The sequence below is a fragment of the Tinamus guttatus genome, unplaced genomic scaffold (assembly GCF_059628265.1).
Source record: "Tinamus guttatus ecotype Peru unplaced genomic scaffold, ASM5962826v1 Tinamus_guttatus_pri_ptg000045l, whole genome shotgun sequence".
Taxonomy (NCBI): Eukaryota; Metazoa; Chordata; class Aves; order Tinamiformes; family Tinamidae; genus Tinamus; species Tinamus guttatus.
This window is the reverse complement of record NW_028288579.1, coordinates 3,188,814-3,203,657: the sequence shown is the minus strand read 5'-3', so window position 1 is coordinate 3,203,657 and position 14,844 is coordinate 3,188,814. Positions and strand designations below refer to the sequence as shown.

The 14,844-nt window shown below is 63.9% G+C and overlaps 2 protein-coding genes across 3 annotated transcripts in view; one reads left to right on the top strand and one right to left on the bottom strand.

Moving 5' to 3' along the window:
• SLC38A12 (solute carrier family 38 member 12) overlaps positions 1-2,555 on the top strand; it is a 37,143-nt gene extending 34,588 nt beyond the window's left edge. For both annotated transcript variants that reach the window (XM_010216029.2, XM_010216028.2), the window contains exon 9: positions 1,795-2,555. In XM_010216029.2, coding sequence (XP_010214331.2) covers positions 1,795-2,555 — 761 coding nt within the window. The remainder of the gene's footprint in view (positions 1-1,794) is intronic.
• A 4,532-nt stretch (positions 2,556-7,087) lies between these two features.
• Positions 7,088-14,452, bottom strand: GRIN2C (glutamate ionotropic receptor NMDA type subunit 2C). Its single transcript, XM_088537486.1, has 12 exons — positions 14,044-14,452; positions 12,760-13,352; positions 12,388-12,502; positions 11,850-12,061; positions 11,518-11,692; positions 11,142-11,295; positions 10,634-10,759; positions 10,335-10,564; positions 9,920-10,080; positions 9,640-9,827; positions 8,812-9,044; positions 7,088-8,293 (listed from the first exon to the last, which is right to left on the bottom strand). Exons 1-12 carry the CDS (start codon positions 14,440-14,442, stop codon positions 7,088-7,090), a joined length of 3,792 nt encoding a protein of 1,263 aa, XP_088393612.1. The 5' UTR covers positions 14,443-14,452.
• Between the last annotated feature and the right edge of the window lie 392 nt (positions 14,453-14,844).

Sequence of the window (14,844 nt, the reverse complement as noted above, 5' to 3'; positions counted from 1 at the left end):
TTTCCTGGGCCTCGGGGCACCCTCTCCTCTGCTCGTGGCATGCGCGGCCCTGGGGAGCGTTCCCGATGCCGTGTCACCCGGATCACAGCTCTGTGAGGTTGTCCTGCTCTACCTGATGTGACGGGCAAGGCTCTGTGCTCTGGGGAGGCATGGGCGAGCGCCGGAGCCGGGCTGCGTTCCCAGCGCGTCGCGCCGGAGCGGGGCGAGGGGAACCGTGCGCATCCCGAGCAAGGAGCTGCTGCTGTTCCCAGCCCTGAACCCTGCAGCGGGCAGCTCCGCGGTGCAGCGCTCCCAGGCAGCTCCGCTGTGCTGCTGCCTTCGGGTGATGGAGGTGCCGTCATCTCCCGTCCCGCAGCCGCCTCGGAGCGCTGCTGGACTGGCCCTGGCACCGGGACACAGCTGGGAGCTGAGAGGCTTCCTGGGGCAGTAAGAGGTGAAATGCAGAGTGTGGATGCGTAAGTGCTCAGCGTGAATCCGGTGTTTGCAACGTGAGGAAAAGGAGGATTGTGTGAGACGAGAGCGAGGGGAAACTGCTGTGGGGGGTGAGAGATGCTGATGCCTCAGCCGAGGTTAATCTGGTCTCTCTGGGGACATCTGCTAACTGGTCTGTAACTACCACTTCCCTAAGCCTGTCCCTGGAGGTTTTCCATCCCCAGCTGCCCGTTTCCTGCAGAGCGAGTGGTGTCTCTGCCCCACGGTGAGCTCTGCTCGCGGTGCCGTGGGCTTGGCCGTGGGCACGGGTGCTGCTCTCATTTCCTTGCCGTTTTATTTACGACACTCACAGTTATCCGTAATGGCGGTGTCAGCACTTTATTTTTTCGAATACCTGGTAATTCATGGCCGTGCTTCGATGCTCACACCGACGTGGGACAGCTCCGTGCAGGCTGCCGTGGCCCGTCCCTCGCCACCATGAGGCTGTGGATGCTGCTGCTTGCTGCCCGGCCAGGCAGGCTGCCTCCCCGCTCCTTGGCAGCTCCAGCCGCCGGTGAGCGGCTTTCCCAGGCCGATGGGATTCCTGGGGTGCCAGAATTAGGTTTCTGCTGTTTGTGTCGTGCTAGGGATAACAGTCCAGCAATAGCTGCTTCTGGTCAAATTTCCAGCAGCAGAGGAAATAAAGGTATTAGCCCCATCTTTCCATTTCCTTTTGTCCATAGCAAGTAGCTTTTTGTGACAAGCTGATAAAATGTTATGAGGCTTTTCCCTGACATAAGTAAAGGGTAGACAAGCAGACTTCATGCCTAGAAGTGATGAATTTTAATAGCAGCCGTTCGAGTCCCTTCCAGACTGGCTTCTCCACCTGGGATTAACTACAGACAGGCTGTTCTTCTTTCCTTGGAAATGGCTGGCTAGTTCTTGTGCCGTTGTGCTTGACAGGTCACAGGGACAGGAACGCTCTGTAGTAGCTGTCCCCTTACATCTGCCTGTATGTATAGGTGAGGGCTTGGAAAATATTCGTCTGGCCACAAAGCGTACGGGAATGTTACCAGGCTTAACTCTCTGCAGCCGGGTTGGATCGTCTCCTCCTTTGGAAAGGGTCCCTGTGGGTCACTTATGGACAGTGACAATTAGCCAAGGTGCGTGGCAGAGGCCCGGGTGGCCCGAGACCCTCGGCAGGAAGGGGATGGCTTTGGACAGCGGGTGCTGGCAATGGGGGCGAGTCGTGGATGATTCCTGTGGCTCCTGCCTGTGCCGTGCAGCCCCCCGGGGCTGGGAACGCTCTGGTGCCGAGGCCGATGGCAGGAGGGTCACGGGGAGCGTGGACTGAGCTTGACGTGGCCCGTTCTCCCTCCGCAGCGTTCATCCTCATGATTATCCTGGCGCTCATCCGCATCAGCCGAGGCCAAGCAGAGGGCCACCCGTCCGTGGCGCAGCTGTCGGGCATCCGCAACCTCTTTGGGGTGTGTGTGTACTCCTTCATGTGCCAGCACTCGCTGCCGTCGCTCATCACCCCCATCTCCAAGAAGAGGCACGTCAACAAGCTCGTGCTGCTCGATTACGTCCTCATCCTGGCGTTCTACAGCCTGCTGTCCTTCACCGCCATTTACTGCTTCCGCAACGACACCCTCATGGACATGTACACGCTCAACTTCACCAACTGTCAGATCATCAACGTCGCCTTCGTTCGCTACTTCTTGGGCCTCTTCCCGGTCTTCACCATCAGCACCAACTTCCCCATCATCGCCGTGACCCTGCGCAACAACTGGAAGACCCTTTTCCACAGGGAAGGGGGGACGTACCCCTGGGTGGTGGACAGGATTGTCTTTCCTGCCATCACGTTGGTTCCCCCCGTGCTGGTGGCTTTCTGCACGCACGATCTGGAGTCCTTGGTGGGGATCACGGGGGCCTACGCTGGGAACGGGATCCAGTACCTCATTCCCGCTTTCCTGGCGTACTGTAGCCGCAAGGACACTCAGCTGGTGTTCGGCAGCGGGACTGTGAACAAGCACCTGTCCCCGTTCCGGCACACCTTCTGGATTGTGTTTGTGCTCATCTGGGGCTTCTCCTGCTTCGTCTTTGTGACTGCAAACATCGTCCTGAGCGAGTCGAAGCTCTGATGCTCCCCGCACGGCTCCACGGGAGACTTTGGGGCTGCTTCGGGACCGCGGCGCCGGGGAAGTTCCCAGGCCCTGGCTTGGGAGCACAGGTCACACCTGGACACGGTTCCGTGTCTCCATTTGGGTGCGGATGGAGCAGCGCGGCGCACAGCTTGGACTGAGCGCCCCGAGCGCGGGGCTGCCCGCGGAGCCGCCCTCATCCCAGTGCTGCTGGCTCTGCTCCTGCCCCGCTCGTCCCGGTGCCTCTGCCCGCGGAGCCGCAGGTTCAGCCCCCGCGGAGCCGCCTCGCCTGCTCCCCGCGCTGCTCCGCTCAACGTCCCCTGCTCCGAGGGCAGCGACCTGCCCCGCGTGGCGTCTGCCGGGATTGGGGTAACTTGTCCTGGTCACCTGCAACCCCCACGGCCGCAAACCCCCTAGGCCGGGTGGCGGGGAGGGAGAAAAGAAACTGGGGTGGGAGCAGCCCTGACCCTACCCTCTATTTTTGAACTATCCGTTCCACTTACGCTCTGGGTAAGGAGCACCATGGCTTGCCTAGGATCTGGGATCTCTTGTAGTCCATGGCTGCGGAACACCCCCAGTTCCCATTTGCTCCGCGGATCCGGCGTGAGGGCCGCAGGAGCAGGAAACTTGGGCATCGCTGGGAGGGGGACGGTGGCACCGGCCGCGGGCAGCCCCTTCCCGCGGGCAGCCCCTTCCCGCGGGAGCCCCTTCCCGCAGGAGCCCCTTCCCGTGGGAGCCCCTTCCCGTGGGAGCCCCTTCCCTCGGCAGCCCCTTCCCGGCGCTCCGCACTGCCGGAGAAGGCCGGAGCGCGGATGCCGCGGCAGGACAGGCCGGGCAGAGCCAGGGCAGGGATTATTCAGCGCCAGGAGGAGTCAGCGGAGCGGGAAGCGCTGCTGGTGCCGGGGCAGCTGGAGCAGCAACGTGTCACCGCGCGGCTGCCGCTGCTTCTGCCTCCCCCGTTCAGCGCTGGTGTCATCGCCATCCTCCCGTCCCTCCTTTCATCCTCCTGTTCCCGTTCCCGCTGCCCTGTTCCCATCTCAGCCCCCGGCAGCCGAGCAGGGGCCTCTCCTTCCGGAGCAGCAACCTTGGCCCTCCCAGGGCTGGACATGGCCCTGTGGTGGCCGCGTGGCCAGCGCGGGGCTCGCGGTCACCCCGTGCCTTCTGCCCCGGGCAAGGGGACAGGGGGACGTTTGTCCTGCAGGACACGACAGAGCAATGCCTTAAAAATCAGGAGAAGTGGCCGGCGCGCCCGCGTGAGCCGGAATGAGACTGGTTTTATATGGTGGTATCAGTGCTGAAAATCCACATTACGGATCCTCACATGATGCTTGTCCCGACTGTCATTGGTTTTCAAAAAAAAAAAGAGAAAAAAAGAAAAAAAAAAAAAAGGATCGAAACCCAAATAAAGTGCACATTATACTGCAGCCTGGCGTCCTTGTTCGCCCCGTCCTCCTGGCACAGTGTGAGCAGAGGCTCTGCCCGAGGGGCCGCGGGCGCCCGACGGCTCCGGGAGCAGCGACGGGCAGAGCGGGCGACGGGACCCGCGTCCCGCCACCTCCGGGGGGTCTGGGAGCTCAATTACAACAGCTGCATGTTCCCCTGCTCAATTACAGCTCCTTACACTTAAACCCAAACAAATTGACTTGCTCCACCGCCTCGGGCTGCAAAGGCAGTTTCTGCCAGCAAATTTATTATCACCATAAAGCGCCGCTTGATTTATGTTAAAATATTAAAACGCATCTTTATGATGGAAATAAACACTTTCTCCCTGGTTCCCTCGAAGGACCTCCCAAGCAGTGGAGGATTTTGGGGCTTGGGCTGTAAATCTGCAATCAAACGGGCAGCGTTTGCTGATCCTGAATCCAGTCGTTTGCAGCACTTCAAGGAGCAACAGCAGCCAAAGGGAAAATCAAACCCTCGAGCAAGCAGGTTTGGGAAAGGCTGAACCCTCCTTTGGTTTGTGGCACGGGGCTGGCTGCGCCTCCCCAGTGCCCCCTCTGCAGCGGGGCCGGGTCCCAGCGCGTGGGGCTGGCGTGGTCCTTGTAAAGAGCTCACGGCGGAGGGGGAAACTCACCCTCAAACCCTGGGAAAGGAGCGTTACAGCCCCCAAACTGGGGAACCCCCAACAGCGCCCGGCCGCGGGGCCGCGGGATGGGGCCTGCGCAGAGGTTTTGGGGTGTCTCCTCCACCCGGGACACTCATAAACTGCAGCGTCCCGGGCGCTGTGGAGGCCAGAGCCGGCTGCATTAACGCGTGATTGATGAGACACTTTCACCAACGAGAAATACCATCCCTCAAGGGCTGATGAGCACCAAGCGCTGCCTCGCAGAGCCCTGAGCCCCGCTCCGGCCCCACGCCGAGAGGGGGGATCGCTGCCAGGCTCGGGGGTGCATGCAAATGTCATGCAAATGAGCAGGGAGGCCGCTACCCCGCCCGCGTCACCCCAGGCGCCGTCCCCAGGCTCCGCGGCAGAGCCCGTCCATAAAACATGAGCAGAGCCATTTGCCTCCGCGGAGTCACGGGGGACATAACTAATTAATTAAAACCCTGGGTTGGGGATTTTACTTTTTATCTTTTTCTTTGAGCTCCCCTTTGTGCCTCCAGTGCCCACTCAGCTGCACGGGCACCCACGGGTGCTTATTCCACAGGGAAGCGCTGCGGGGAGCCCATGGGGCTGTTTATTTATTGCCTGTGTTCATGCACGGCCAGCGGCCTCCGCGCCGAGACGCCTGCGACGGGGCCGCCAAGGCAATTAAGCGACAATTGCCGGGATAAATAAATAATGGGAATTAAAGCGTGGGCACCGGCGCGGGATGGCAGCACTGCGGCCGGAGTGCGGGGGAATGGGGAGAGAGGCTGGATTGAACCCTGGGAGAGAAGGGAGAGAAGGGAGGGAGGAAGGGAGGAAGAGAGGGAAGGAAGGAAGGAAGAGAGGAATGGAGGGAGGGAGGAAGGGAGGGAGGGAGGAAGAGAGGGAGGGAGGAAGGAAGGGAGGGGAGGGAGGGAGGGAGGAAGGAAGGGAGGGGAGGGAGGGAGGGAGGGAGGAAGGAAGGGAGGGAGGGAGGGAGGGAGGGAGGAAGGAAGGAAGGAAGGAAGGAAGGAAGGAAGGAAGGAAGGAAGGAAGGAAGGAAGGAAGGAAGGAAGGAAGGAAGGAAGGAAGGAAGGAAGGAAGGAAGGAAGGAAGGGAGGGAGGGAGGGAGGGAGGGAGGGAGGGAGGGAGGGAGGGAGGGAGGGAGGGAGGGAGGAAGGAAGGAAGGAAGGAAGGAAGGAAGGAAGGAAGGAAGGAAGGAAGGAAGGAAGGAAGGAAGGAAGGAGGGAGGGAGGGAGGGAGGGAGGGAGGGAGGGAGGGAGGAAGGAAGGAAGGAAGGAAGGAAGGAAGGAAGGAAGGAAGGAAGGAAGGAAGGAAGGAAGGAAGGAAGGAAGGAAGGAAGGAAGGAAGGAAGGAAGGAAGGAAGGAAGGAAGGAAATGGAGGAAGGAAGGAAGGGAGGAAGGGAGGAAGGGAGGAAGGGAGGAAGGGAGGAAGGAAGGAAGGAAGGAAGGAAGGAAGGAAGGAAGGAAGGAAGGAAGGAAGGAAGGAAGGAAGGAAGGAAGGAAGGAAGGAAGGAAGGAAGGAAATGGAGGAAGGAAGGAAGGGAGGAAGGAAGGAAGGAAGGAAGGAAGGAAGGAAGGAAGGAAGGAAGGAAGGAAGGAAGGAAGGAAATGGAGGAAGGAAGGAAGGGAGGAGGAAGGAAGGAAGGAAGGAAGGAAGGAAGGAAGGAAGGAAGGAAGGAAGGAAGGAAGGAAGGAAGGAAGGAAGGAAGGAAGGAAGGAAGGAAGGAAGGAAGGAAGGAAGGAAGGAAGGAAGGAAATGGAGGAAGGAAGGAAGGGAGGAAGGGAGGGAGGGACATTTTTGCCCCCCCACCCATGTGTTTCCAGGCCCTTCCCAACTTCCGCAGCCCTTTGCAGCCCTCCTTGCGCTTCCCAGCCGGTGCCTGTGACTGAAAGGGACCAGCCAGGTCCTGGCGCTGTGGGGCCAGCAGCCCCTCGCGCCCACGGCCTCCCCGTGCCCACGGCCTCCCCGCGCGCTGCAGCTCTGCGCCCACACGTGCAGCCGCCGGCCCCGCGGCCCCACGCACTGCCAGCCCCAGGCGCCCTCCCCTCCCCTCCCCGTGGATCCCGTCCCCCCGCAGAACGGCCTCGGGGACCGGCTCGTCACACCGATGGTGCCCGGGGAACAGGAGGGTCCCAGCTGCGGGCAGCCCTGAGCGCGGGCGGAGGGACAAACAGCCCCACAAGGACTCAAAATGTCTCTTTAATGACCTGCACGTGGCCGTTCAAGTCCCTTCGCAGAGCAAACGAGGAGGGTGGCGGCCCCAGCGAGGCCTGTCCGGGCGCAGGGACGGCCGCTGTCCCCCGGGGACCTGCCCCCGTCACCCCCCACACAGGGCACCCGCAGCGCTTGGACCTGGCGCTGCCGCCGCCGGCCCACGTGGGGACAGGGCGCGCGGCGCCGCAGCAGGGCCCGTCGGGGAGGCGTCGCGGCCCCGTCCGCTCACACCTCCGACTCGAGGCTGGAGACGCGGCGCCAGGAGCGGCCGCCGTAGCCGCCCGCGGTGCCAGGCCCGGCCGCGCGCAGGAGCGCGGGCGCCGCGCGGGCGCCGCAGTCCCGGTAGCCGCGGTGGTGGCGGGCGGCGGGCGGCCCCCACGGGCGCGCGGGCGCATGCAGGGACAGCGCGGCGTCGGCGCGGGCGCAGCGCCCGCCGTGGAGCCCGCACGCCTCCCCGTACGAGGGCAGCCGCGCGCCCGGCGAGCGTGGCGGCCCCGCAGCGCCGCAGCCGCTGGGGAAGAGGTCGGGCACGGCGGCGCGGGCAGGAGAGCTGCCGCCATCGCCGGGCCGCAGCGTGCGGCGCCGCTCGCGGGACGAGGCCGCGCGCCGGCCCGGCCGCTCCTGCTCCCCGGCCGCGCCGCCTCCCAGCCCCAGGGCACCGCAAGTCCTCTCGGCCCTGGGGAAGGAGCCGTGGGCGCCCGCGGGCGCCCGCCCGGGGCTGCCTGGCGCCTCCTTGGCCGAGAGCAGCCGGGGCAGCGTCGCGCGCGGGCCGTGGCCGCCGTCCCCGCAGCGCGGCGGGGCGCTGCGCAGCCGCTCGGCCCGCTTGTGCTCGCGGTAGATGTCCGGCAGCGGCAGCTCCCGCGGCGGCGCCAGGGGCGAGAAGGCGGCACCGACGTGGTTGCCCATGAGCGGCTCGTCGGGGCCGTCGCCCTCGGGCAGGGTCTGCACCAGGAGGTGGCCGGCGGCGCCCGCCGCAGCCCCAGGCAGCGCTCTGTCCCCTGCGCAGCCGCCGCGGCCCTTGAGCGGATGGAGGCCGCGGGGCTGCGCGTTGGCCCCGCGCCACCTCTCGTCCCCGTGCGCCCTGGCGTCCAGCAGCACGGGCTGGGGCAGGCCCGCAGGAGCACCCTTGGGTGCGTAGGCGCGGGGGAAGCGCTCCGAGGGGCGGTGGGCGCCCGTGCTGTTCTGCACCACGAGCTGGGGCGTCCGCAGCGAGAAGGTGGTGTGGAGGCGCTCGCTGTGGCTGCTCCAGTCCTCGATGGTGCGTGTGGCCGTCTCCAGCGAGCCGCCCACGCTGGCCGTCGACACCATGTCCTTGGCGGCCTGCAGCATCTTCAGCACGTTGGCTTGGGCCGAGCCGGCCGTCACATCGGGGGTGGGCGCCCGCGCGGGGCTCACCGGGGTCTGCACCCCGTTGAAGCAGCTGTAGATGCCCTGTGTGGAGAGAGGGGACCCCACACCTCATCAGCAGAACATCTGGAGCTCCGTGGCACCCAGCAGCCAGACCCTCCTTTCTTCACAAATGCCATCAGGGGCTTGGGTGGGCCAAGGACGGCTGCCCTGAGGTGACACAGTCCTGAGCATGAGCTCTGATTCTTAGCAAAGCCAAGTTAAGATCTCCTTGTGCATCACATGCTCTGCCTGAGTGGCTCTGCATGGCGGAGGCCCCAGAAACACCAACGCGGCCCATGCCCCAGCCCTGCTTCCCGCTCCATGGAGCAGCTCCTGTCTCCTCGCCAGCCCCTGGCCTGCACATCGGCCTCTTCTCGTGAGGGAAGGGAGACCAAAGCCCTGTCCCCATGCCCACAGCCCCAGTAACGTCATCCCCTGACCAACAGCACCTCTCAACACGAGCAGCTGCCCTGCAAAGACCTGGGAGGCATCAGTAAAGCCGCGTCCACCTCCAGGGAGGAAACCCGGGCCCCCTGAGAGCGCCTGGGCCCCGCGCTCACCCTGCTGATGGCCAGGAGGAAGTCGAGCTTGTGGCACTTGGGGACGGAGTGCCGCAGCTTCCAGTAGACGAGGTGCTCCCAGGCGAACACCAGCAGGCTCAGGCCCATGGCCACCAGCAGCATGTAGAAGACGCCGGCCATGTTGTCGATGTCGAGCTTGCTGCTCATCACCTCGTTCTTCTCGTTCTGGCAGATGCCCGACAGCCACACCGTCTCCAGCTTCTGCGTCTCCCCTGGCACCACACGCACAGAGCCACGGCGTGAGACATCCCACCCCACTGCGGCTCCCCCAGCACAGCCCCTGCCCCTCTCCATCGCTGGAGGAAGAGGACAAACGAGCTGGGATCAGCTCAGCCCTTGCCCTCACCCCTGCTCTGATCATCCCCCAAGCTGCTCATCCTCCTCGCAGGCCCTCTCCCTTCTCTTTCCTCTCCTTCACCTCCTTCTCCTCCCTTGTGCCAGCCAGCCACACTCCCTGTCCCAGGATGGTCCTTCTCCTTCCCCAGCCCTCCTATACTTGGTGCACAACAGTCTCCCAGCCAACAGTGGTGTCTGAGCCCCTCCAGAGGCACTGGCCACCAACACGACTCATGCTACCGTGAGACCTCATCCTCTGTCCTCCCCAGGTTAATTTGTTGTGCAGGGATGGATTCCATGGGCCAGAAAACCCTCGTGTTGTCCTTCACGACATTTAAATAAATATAATTTAAATAAAATAAAATAAAATAAAGGAGCTTCTCTCTCCCAGCAAGAGCCCTGGCGATGGGACCAGCAAAGCGCCCGCTGGCAGAGGCACGCAAGGACGCGGCGGGCTCGGCGCGCACCCACCGTCCCCCAGGAACTGCAGCAGCGCCAGGTCGATGGCCCGCTTCCAGCGCGAGTCCTTCTGCAGGGCGATGCCGTAGCCCGTGGTGGCGAACACCTTCCCGCTGCCGATGGTCACCAGCTTGCAGCCCTCGTCCTTGCCCGCCATGTAGTTGAGCACCGCCGCGTCGTAGATGAAGGCGTCCAGCTTCCTGCGGCGCGCGGGAGGGCAGCGCGACACGGGGCTGTAGCCCAGCCGGGGAGGCTGCAGCCCCCTCAGCACCCACGCGAGCGCAGAGCCTACCCCATCTTGAGGCTGGTGAGCGCGTCCTCCACCGAGCGCTGGTTGTACTTCACCATGTGCGTGTGCATGTCGGGGTAGTTGCTGCGGATGTTCCTCTCGGTGCTGCCGTTGGGGACGGTGCCAAAGCGGAACGGCGGGTACTGCTCCTGCGGCCTCTGAAACTGCAAGGGAGCCGCGGGCACCGGCGTCACGCTGGGCACGATGCCACCCACCACCTGCCTGTTCGTGCCCATAGGGTACGACGTGCAAACCGTCTAACGTGCAAACCGTGGCACATCCCGGCACATCGACACCCGTCTCCAGCCCTGGCTGCACCCACAGGTGCAGCTCCTTGGGCTCAGCCCTGCTCACACCCCGGATGGATGGGGAAACGAGGTACGGGCACAAGGAGGACTCGTGGTCCACGCGCTCCCACCTTCCTGTCGCTGAGCCCCGACACCGTGTCGATGTACTGCTCCTGGATCATGAAGGCGGCCAGGTTGGCCGTGTAGCTGGCGAGGAAGATAACGGCGAAGAAGGCCCAGACGAGCACCATGATCTTGCTGGTGGTGCCCTTGGGGTTCTCAATGGGCACCGAGTTGTTGAAGACCAGGGCCCAGAGCAGCCACACGGACTTGCCGATGGTGAAGGAGGGCCCGCCGGGTCCTGGGGACGGGAGAAGGGAAGCGTCAGCCCGGCCGGCGCGGCCCCGCGCCCGCCGTCCCCCCTACTCACGTTTGGCGCTGCTCAGGTTCTGGTTGTAGCCCACGGGGCTGAAGTACTCGAAGACGAAGACGGTGACGGCGACCACCGTGAGGCACATCACGAACATCATCACCCACACGGCCGGGCTGTAGGGCTCTGCAAGGCACCGGGCACCGCTGGGACCGCGGCCACGGCCCCGCGCCGCAGCCAAGCCGAGGTGCTTTGCAAAATTATTCAGCCATTAATGCCAGGCAATAACTCTACTCCGGAGGAATTACAGCCTTGTCGCAGAGATATTATTAAGAGGAAGAGAGGCAAAATGTACTTATGAAATGGAAATTACTCGGCAGTGAGCCGGGTTCCCAGGGGAGGGGATGCAAACTCTGGCTCCACCTGAGCTGGGGTTTGGTCGTTTGCTCTCACTGGAAAGCCCCAGGAAATCACCGAATGTTTCATTCAAGTCTTAGGCCAATCCTGGCCGCTCTCCTTGCCTCCCCAGCCCCGGGATGGGCTCTCCTGCCCGTCCCATGCTGCTCACCGAGGAAGGCGGAGGGGGAGACGGTGCCGTTGCTCCTGGCCACCATGACGCTGATGCCCGTCTCCACAAAGGGCACGGAGAAGTCCACGATCTCGGAGCGCTCCTCGTTGATGGTGAGCGAGCCGATGGCCATGTCCGCTCGCTTGTAGTACACCTGGAAAGGGACAGGGCACCCTCAGTGCGGGCGGCTCGGCACCGCGGGACGAGGACGGCCAGCCAGAACCCAACACGAGCCCCAGGGCAGAACCTCGGGCACATTTCAACAGAAACACCCCAGCGCTGGACCTGCCCCAGCAAGGCTGGGGAACGACACCCTGGATTGCCTCGGGGAAGGAAGGGGGGATGAGTTTGGGGGTCGAGCCCTGCCCACCCCTACCTCACCAATCATCCCGTTCCAGACCCCGCGGACGATCTTGCCGTGTTTGCCGTTGGTCACCAGGTAGAGGTCGTAGGAGAACTTGACTGCCTTGGCCAGCTTCTTCAGGATGTCGATGCAGAAGCCCTTGCAGCACAGCTTGGTGTAGGGGTCCACGGAGCCGTCGCCGCTGAAACTGAGACACGTAAAAGCAGGTCAGGGCACCCCCAGGCCCTCCCGGAGGGGTCCTGAGCACTCCAGGGGCTGCAGGACACACTGAGCCATGTCTGGGCTTTAACCCATATACGAAGGGGAAGGAATGGGCTGTCCCCGTGTCCCCCAGTCCCGCACACCTCTGCGAGGAGTTGGTCTGCTTGCGGCAGGGCACCGTGTTGCGCACACAGACGCCCGTGCTGGGGTCCGTGTTCTCCACAATGACGAAGGGCCTCTCCTCCAGCGTGGCCACCGTCAGGTGCCGGTTGTCAGCCACGGGCTGCAGGAAGGAGCCGTAGCGGGGCCACACCGGGTACTTCATGTGGATGATGCCCTTCTCCCACTTGCCCACCTGTAGAGAGTGCAGGAGCCTCGTCATGTCCCGTGTGGCACCCGGGGGGTCTTGAGCACTTCAATTATGAGCTCCAAGGATCAACTGGAATGCTTCTAAAAGCTCCACGTGGCTTGCAGCAGGCCTAAACACCTGCTGTTCCCTGAAGGTGGGCATTAGGGCTTTGAAATCTTTTGCAACTTTGCAGCCACCCAATTGAGGAGGAGAAGGAAACCCCCAAGCCTTGCAGAGCTTTGGTGCCCGGCGGGGCCGCGCGACGCGGCTGCGGGCGCCGGGGCCCAGCCCGCGCGGTCCTGCCCAGCCCACGGCCTCCGCGCGGTCCCTACCATCTCCCAGAGCCGGTGCTGGTTGAGCGAGATCACCACCATGGTGGGCCGCACCAGGTAGCCGCCCTCGTTGAAGGAGAAGTCCCTGTGCTCCCACGTCACGTTGAGGAGGTGCCTGGGGGGATGACAGGAGGACCGTGAGCCTGGGCAACCCCCATCCACCCCATGGCACATGCCCATCCTCCCTTGGTGCTGGATGGGGCGTTGCAGCCACCGGTGCCTGAGCTGGGCATGGTGAGACACGTGAGTGGGAGCAACCAAAGCAAGGGCCTACTGTGTCCCTGCCACCCGCTCCTTCCTTGGTCACCGTAATGTGAGCACCATGACCGTGCTGCAGGGTGCCCCAGCGTCCCACATGGAGTCTCCGCTCACCGGTAGAAGCTGCTGTTGGTGGCGGCGCCGGCGGGCGCGCGGCAGTCGCGGCCCACGTCCGGGAGGTAGCCGTGGGCCCGGAAGAAGCCGGCCGCCCCCATGGCGACGATGGCCACGCCGTCCCGCACCTTCTGGCGCAGGCTCAGCTTCCAGCTCTCCGTCACCACGCTGATGAGGCCCACGGGGAAGGAGGCGGGCGGCCGCTCCATGTTGCCCACCGCCAGGCTGGGCACGATCCACACGTAGCCCGGCCCCACCAGGCCGGCCTGCTCCGCCACGGCGAAGAGGAACTCGGCCTCCTGGCGCGAGCAGTAGACCAGGAGCACCTGGGCGTCGAGCTGCCGCAGGAGCCGCTGCGCGCGCGAGCCGCTCTGCTCTGCGCTCATCTCCAGGGTGAGCACGTCCTGCAGCTCCCAGCCGAAGTAGCTGGCGTCCGTGAAGGAGCGGATGACGTCCAGGAAGATGTTGTAGCCCGGGTAGAGGCTGGTGATGACGGCGAAGGAGCCCCAGTCGTACTCCTCCAGCACCTTGAAGATCACCTGGATTTGCTGCTCGATGGAGACGCCGAGCTGCAGGAAGGCCGAGCCGGGCTCCTGCGGGAGGAGACGGGGCCGCTGGGGTGCAGAAGGGCTCAGGAACCCAGGGCCCTGTGCCCGGGGCTCCTCGCGCCCCTCGAACCTTGAACTTGCCACCGAGAGGAGCTCGGGGGACTGAGGGCTGCTGGAGGCACCAAAAATAGGATCAAGGTGTCCCCATGCTCTGCGGCTTCTTCTCCCTGCCATTTTTCCTGGATTTCTTCTCACTTTTTGACCAAAATTCCTCCAGCAGTTTCCCGAGCACACCAATAATTTCCCTTTAAATCACGGGAGCAAGGAGGCAGCAGATACTCTGCAGGGCAAATAAATCCCCTTCCCGCCTCTGGCCCGTGAGCTGCTCCCGGAGCCCCTCAGCTGCGCCTCCCTCCCACCCCCCTCCCCGGCCATCTGGCCTCTCATTAGCAAATCTTAATTGATCTGGTTCCGTCTTAAATCGGCATTTGCAGAAGGTCGCGAAAAGGCAGCCGCGCTCTGCCGTGCCGACGGCCTCCATCGCCGTCGGAGCATCGTTCCGCCCGGAGTGGGTGAATCCCGTGGGATTGGGTGCTGGGGGGAAGGGGATCTGCGAGGTGGGTGGGGGAGAGGAGGGCAGCCCTCAAACGGGGCCCCGCAGCCCAAATGCAAACTCGCCACGCAGAGAGGGGCCACCAATGCCAGGGAAGGCGGCAGGAGCAGGAGGACGTCTCACCTTGGGGGTGAGGACCACGGCAGAGCCCCCGCTGATGCTGATGACAGGCACCTGCGTCTGCGAGGAGATGAAGTCCAGGATCTGGGCCACGGCCTCCGTCCCCACGTTGTCCTCGAAGACGATGCCGTGGATCTTGTGGCTGGCGAGGACGTTGCAGATCTGGGTGAGCAGGGTGCTGGGGTTGGTGTTGTTCACCACCACCGTGATGGGGCGGATCTCCAGGGGCATGTCCAGGAAGCCCTGGGGGCTCAGGCGGGAGCGGATGTGCAGCGGGTAGGAGGTGCCCCCGAACACCACGGCCACGGTGACCACGGGCTCCTCGGGGCCGGGCAGCAGGATGTCGGTGAAGACGGCCGAGCAGCCCAGCACCATCCACAGTAGCAGGGTGGCTCTGCCCATGTCCGCCGCCGCGTGCCTGCGGGGACGCACAGAGCCCATCGCACCCGGCCCCGCGCCAGCCCTGCACCCCCCCCAGGGCACTGCCCCTTCCCGGCCGGAGCCTCTGCCCGAGCATCCCTGGGAAGGAGGAGCAGTGGGGTCGGCGCAGGGAGATGCTCATGAGGGAGATGGCGACAGTACCCGCGTCCCTGCCGGCACCGTATTGCCAGGCAGGAGCTGCCAGCCTTCCCTCCTGCTTGATACACACATGCATTTATGTGCCATAGCGTGAGGAGCCAGCTTTGGCCTCGCTAACTCTCCAGGTAAGCGCCCAGGGTGAGGATGCAGTGCATAAAACGTGGCCAGCCCACGGCACAGCTCTCACCGGAGCCTGGCTAACAGGACAGCTCAGTTTCGCCTTGC

Coding starts and splice junctions, on each gene's coding strand:
- GRIN2C (XM_088537486.1), bottom strand. CDS start 14,442: ATGGGCAGAGCCACCCTGCTACTGTGGATGGTGCTGGGCTGCTCGGCC. Junction 13,353..14,043: donor CCGTGGTCCTCACCCCCAAG/GTGAGACGTCCT, acceptor CTCCTCCCGCAG/GAGCCCGGCTCGGCCTTCCT. Junction 10,760..11,141: donor CTCCCCCTCCGCCTTCCTCG/GTGAGCAGCATG, acceptor GGTGCCTTGCAG/AGCCCTACAGCCCGGCCGTG.